The sequence below is a fragment of the Penaeus vannamei genome, chromosome 39 (genome assembly GCF_042767895.1).
Source record: "Penaeus vannamei isolate JL-2024 chromosome 39, ASM4276789v1, whole genome shotgun sequence".
Lineage (NCBI taxonomy): Eukaryota > Metazoa > Arthropoda > Malacostraca > Decapoda > Penaeidae > Penaeus > Penaeus vannamei.
Window position 1 is genome coordinate 2113749 of NC_091587.1, and position 5462 is coordinate 2119210.

Sequence of the window (5462 nt, forward strand, 5' to 3'; positions counted from 1 at the left end):
CCCAGTGCCCTGCATGCCTCCGTCACTCACGGCCGGACACACACGCCCACGCCCTCGCAGCCATCCTCTCTCTCGCACTCTCCCTTGCACTCTTCTCTTTATCTACGTCCTCAGCTCCTCTTTAGTGAAAATTATGATAATGACAAACAACAAAAATCATTACTACTACTACTACTAATAATAATAATAATAATAATATCACCAATAAAAGCAATATTGATACAACTACAACTACTATTAATAATAATAATGATAATACTACTACTACTACAACTGATAATAATAATAATAATAATAATAATAATAATAATAATAATAATATTATTATTATTATTATTATTATTATCATCATTATTATTAATAATAATAAAAATAATAATGCTGATAATAATAATAATAACAAACAAAAATAATAATTTATGATAACAATAATAACGATATAATAATACCACCAACCCCCCCCCCCCCCACCTTTGGCTCCTCCCTCCCCATCCCACGACCACCGCCTTAAACAATCTCCTCCCCTTGAAAGTTCTCTCAAAATCACGCTTTCCCCCTTCCCCCCCTTTCTCCCCTCCCCCTTCCCCTCTTTCCCCTTATCCCGACCCTTGACCTCTGCTCCCCTCAAAGCCCTCAAACACTCCCCTCATCAACTCTTTATGACCCATTATCTCCCCATCCTAATTCCCTTAGCCAATCCTTCTCCCCCCCCACCCCTCCCCGCCCATCCCAACACCATTTTTCCCCCCCCCCCCAAAAAAAATTGCTGTTTCCCCTTTTTTTCCCTCCGATCCTGTACGTTCTTATCCTTCATTTCCTACCTTTATTTCCCCTCTTTTGTTTCAAATTCCCACTCATTTCCTTCCCCATGGCTTGGAGATATTTTTCCATTCCCTTCTTATTCCCCACCTTTATTTCCCCTCTTATATTTCCAATTCCCACTCATTCTCTTCCCCATGGTTTGACGATTTTTCCTTCCCTTCTTATTCCTTTCCTTTCTACCTCCTTCGCCTATCATTCCCTTCCCTTCTACCTCCTTCCATTCTTATCCCCTTCCCCTCCACCTCCTTCGCCCCCTTCCCCGCCCCAGCGCCGCGCCCCCGCACCTCCCTCCCCCCTCCTTCCCCATGGCGACCCCCTCCCCCCCCAGGAGCCTCCTTCGCCAAGGACGTTCCTCCTCTGCCGTGCCAGATTACACGGCCTGTCACTAATTCCATTCAGACATGGCGACTCTCTCTCTCTCTCTCTCTCACACACACACACACACACACACACACACACACACACACACATACACATACAAACACACAAACATACACACACAAGCATATACACAACACGCACGCACGCACACGCACACACACTGACATACACATACACATACACATACACATACATACACACAGACACACACACACACACACACACACACACACACACACACACACACACACACACACACACACACACACACACACACACATACACGCGCATGCACACACACATTCTTTCCCTCCCTTCACTCACTCATACCCTCCTTCCTTTCCTCCCCTCCCCTATCCTATTATCCTCATTTATTCCTTATACATGTTGTTTTTCATCTTCTTTCTTCTCTTTTTCATGCGTTCTCTTTCATTATCCTTTTCCACTTTTCTCCCTCCCTCTTTCCCTTTTTCTCCATCCCCCACCGCTCATTCTCATTCTCATTCTCATTCTCATTCTCATTCTCATTCTCATTCTCATTCTCATTCTCATTCTCATTCTCATTCTCATTCTCTCTCTCTCTCTCTCTCTCTCTCTCTCATCTCTCTCTCTCTCTCTCTCTCTCTCTCTCTCTCTGTTGTTTTTTCGTCCTTTTTCCTCCTCCCTTCTCTCTCCCTCCTCCTCTTACTTCTAATTCTAGTTCTTCTATTGCCTCCTCTTCTCCTCACTCCTTCCCTTCCTTTTCCCCTACTCTCCTCCTCTCCCTCCTCTTCCTCTCCTTCCTCCTTCCCCCTTCTCCTTTTCCCTCCTCCCCTCCTTCTCTCTCCCTCCCTTCCTCCCTCCCTCCTCCTCCTCTCCCCCTTCTCTGCTCAACCAGAAACACATGTTCCTCGTCTTTCTTCCTCCCAGCTTTTATCACGCCACTCCTTCTCCCATCCCACTCCAGACGAGATCTTGTTTGTTCTCTGCGCCTTCACTTCCAAAACTTTCTCCACGTCACTTCCTATTTTCGTCTATTTCACTCCCTGATCTTCTAATTACAATAAAACATCCTTGCGTGTAGAAGAGTCATACGGTCGGTTTGTTAAGATTGTGAACAACCCGACCCAATGAATGTTCATATGTTCATATATACGGACTTTCATATGTACACAAATAAAATAAATAATGCATATCTGTCTATTTGAAAGATATACCATTATATATCTATCTATCCAGTAGATATGAATACTCATATATACGGACTTGTATATGCACACAAATAAATGCATATCTATCTATCCATTTGATAGATACACCTTTATATATCTATCTATCCGGTAGATATGAATGTTCAATTATACGGACTTGCATATGCACATAAATAAATCTATCTATCTATCCGGTGGATATGCATGTCTAGACTGATAGATACGTATTCATTTGTGTTCATATGTAAGTCTGCACATATGAACATTCATATCTACTGGATAATAGATATATAAAGGTATATCTATTAAACAGAGAGGCAGATATGCATTTATTTATGTATATGCATGTCCATATATATGAAAATTCATTGGGTCGGGTCGTTCACAATTCTAACAAAGCGGCCGATTGTCAGTGGAAGGAAAACTGACAAAAGGAAAGGGAGGAAGTAAGCGAGAAAACGTAGAACAGAGATACCAGGAAGAAGACAATAAATAGGATAGCACGAGCACGAACAGCAAGCCAAAGAATAAAAAGGGAAAGAACATTGCATACAAAGAAAAAAAGGGAGAGCAGAAGAAGCAAAGGAAAAGAAGCAGGAGCAGGAGCAGCAGAAGAGATAGGCTGGTCGACATTGGCAGCGTGGCAAGGGAAGTGGCAGCCAGAGTGGATGTCGCTGCGGCCATCACTGCTGGCACTGACTGACACTCAGTGCCACTCTCTCCTAATGAAATCCAGTTAACCTGATCCAGCGTAATTTTCTGCGGTTATAGCCGTTTCGTTCTCTTTTTCTCTCTCTCCTCCTTCCTCTCCCTCCCCTTCCTATCTACAGTCTATCATCTCCTCCCCTTCATTCACTCCGGAGTGGGGGGAGGGGGAAGGCCGGGGAGGGGAAGGGGGAGCCCAAGGTTTACTTAGTAGCTTAGTTTATTATTCAAAACCTTATGGGGCACTAAGTGGGAGCGGGCGCTGAAAGTCTGCCAGGACGGGAGAACGGGGATGAGAGAGGGCGTACACGTGTGCGCATGTGCCTCGCCGATCCCCTGCACACTCCAATCGCAAACAAATCTCCGCGTCGGTCGGTGCCACGCGATCCCTGCTTCCTTGGACACATTTCAGACCAAAGAAAGTAAGTTCTCAGGAACAACAAGCCTGTTCAGCTGGTCGTGTAAGGCATCCAGTTCACCCAATACTGTCACGGACGCGGAGTTCACCTGCCGCCCACACTCCTTCCCCAAACTCCTTCTGGGTGCCTCCACCCTTCCCGTACTCACTCCCTTCCCCCCCACCGCCCGTACCCCATCCCCCACCCCTAGTGATCACGTGAGGTCATGTGGACACGTTTAGAACACGTCGGCCTTGAGTCAACAATCGCCGGGGAAACTCGGGCCAAATGCAAACAAACTTCGACCCAATATATCCTGAAGGCAAACCCAAGACAAGCCCCCCGAATGAGGAAGTCGCATCTGGCGGCAACCCACACCGACCCCCGCCCACCCTCCCCGCCCACGGTAGGCCGTTGCAGCAAGCAGGTTGCGTTTCTCTCGGGGGAGCTTGCTGTCTAAACTCTGCTCTGCTTGGATAAACTGCGCGTAAAAGATGTAACAACACGACGTCACGACACGACGTCACGACACGACGTCACGGCCCGCGACGGCACTGCAAGGTGGCAGACGCGCTCGGCCGTCGAGAGCCTGTTCCCCGCGACGCCTGGACTCCAATACAAACAAACAAACGAAGGAGTCCCGCCCCGCCCACGCCGAGAACAACCCGAGTGGAGAACGAGGCGCGCGCGGGAGGGAGAGAACGCGAGCAGCGCCTTTCGCAGAGCCGGAACGAGGCCGTTTCGTCGCCGCAGACCGAACCAGACACGCTCCTTCGCAGGCTATCAATCACAGGTTGACGCGGCCAGCTCGCTGCAGATCAATACGAAATACACGAGGCGGTGTCAATACGGCCCTCCGGGGAAGCCTGCCTAATCTGTTTACCGGAGGAAAATGATCATTCTGTCGGCGGGCAATAGAGCTCGTTCTCGCCTGCAGCACGAAGGCGACAATGATGCTCCTGTCGGGTCTGGCTATCATCACTTACATTAATTATTCACTAATAACCCAGCCGCTATTTGTCTTTCAAAACACAACACCGCAAGCAATTAAATTATTAATTAGGACCGAAAAAAAACAAGCAACGCGGCAATAATCTATCCCGACTGCCTGACGTCACGATTGTAAAACGACCGCCGTGAAACAACTGTCATGCTTGGTGTCACGTAATATGACTGATGACGTCACAGCTGCTACGCCGATAAATCATCCCAATTCCCCTTTTTTTAGAGACAATGCCAGCCTTGGGCAGCCGTGCCAAACGCATCGCCGCTCCCATGACTATCACCGTCACCACTTATCATAACACCGATGCAGCCGGCGCAAGGACCAGTGCCATGACAACTCCTCCGAGGCCAGTGCCAACCAGGAGCGCCCTGCCACCGCCGCAAGACCGTGTCACCCGCCGGAAGACCGTGTCACCCGCCGCACGACCGTGTCACCCGCCGCAAGACGACCGTGTCACCCGCCGCATGGCCGTGTCACCCGCCGCACGACCGTGTCACCCGCCGCATGGCCGTGTCACCCGCCGCACGACCGTGTCACCCGCCGCATGGCCGTGTCACTCGCCGCACGCCCGTGTCACCCGCCGCAAGACCGTGTCACCCGCCGCACGACCGTGTCACCCGCCGCACGACCGTGTCACCCGCCGCAAGACGACCGTGTCACCCGCCGCACGACCGTGTCACCCGCCGTGTCACCGAGACCTTCCTTGACACCGCGCCCGCTCCCCATCCTTCACCGCCCCACCATCACCGGGCCGCGTCATCACAGCCGCTCGTCACTCGCACTCGTTGCGTTCGCCGTGTCCTGTTTCCTACACGTGACACCTGGAATGCCCCGCGCCCTTGCGGGTCTCGTGAATTAGTGTATACCCGAGCCCTACACTGAAATACACTGAAATACCCCAATCGTTCAATGAAATACACTTGAACACCCCATTCGTTCCCTGAAATACACCGAAATACC

At 49.6% G+C, this 5462-nt stretch overlaps 1 protein-coding gene across 1 annotated transcript; it reads left to right on the top strand.

Annotated features, from left to right (window-relative positions):
• The first annotated feature begins 3784 nt into the window (after positions 1-3784).
• LOC138859953 (uncharacterized) lies at positions 3785-5209 on the top strand. The gene is made up of 2 exons (XM_070116469.1): positions 3785-3902; positions 4725-5209. The coding sequence occupies exons 1-2, from the start codon at positions 3785-3787 to the stop codon at positions 5207-5209; spliced, it is 603 nt and encodes a 200-aa protein (XP_069972570.1).
• The last annotated feature ends 253 nt before the right edge of the window (positions 5210-5462 follow it).

What these genes read in the sequence shown, in the direction of transcription:
- LOC138859953 (XM_070116469.1), top strand. Translation starts at nt 3,785, where the DNA reads ATGCAAACAAACTTCGACCCAATATATCCTGAAGGCAAACCCAAGACA. An exon ending in GCCCACCCTCCCCGCCCACG is followed by an intron (nt 3,903 to 4,724) that starts GTAGGCCGTTGC and finishes CCCTTTTTTTAG; the next exon opens with AGACAATGCCAGCCTTGGGC.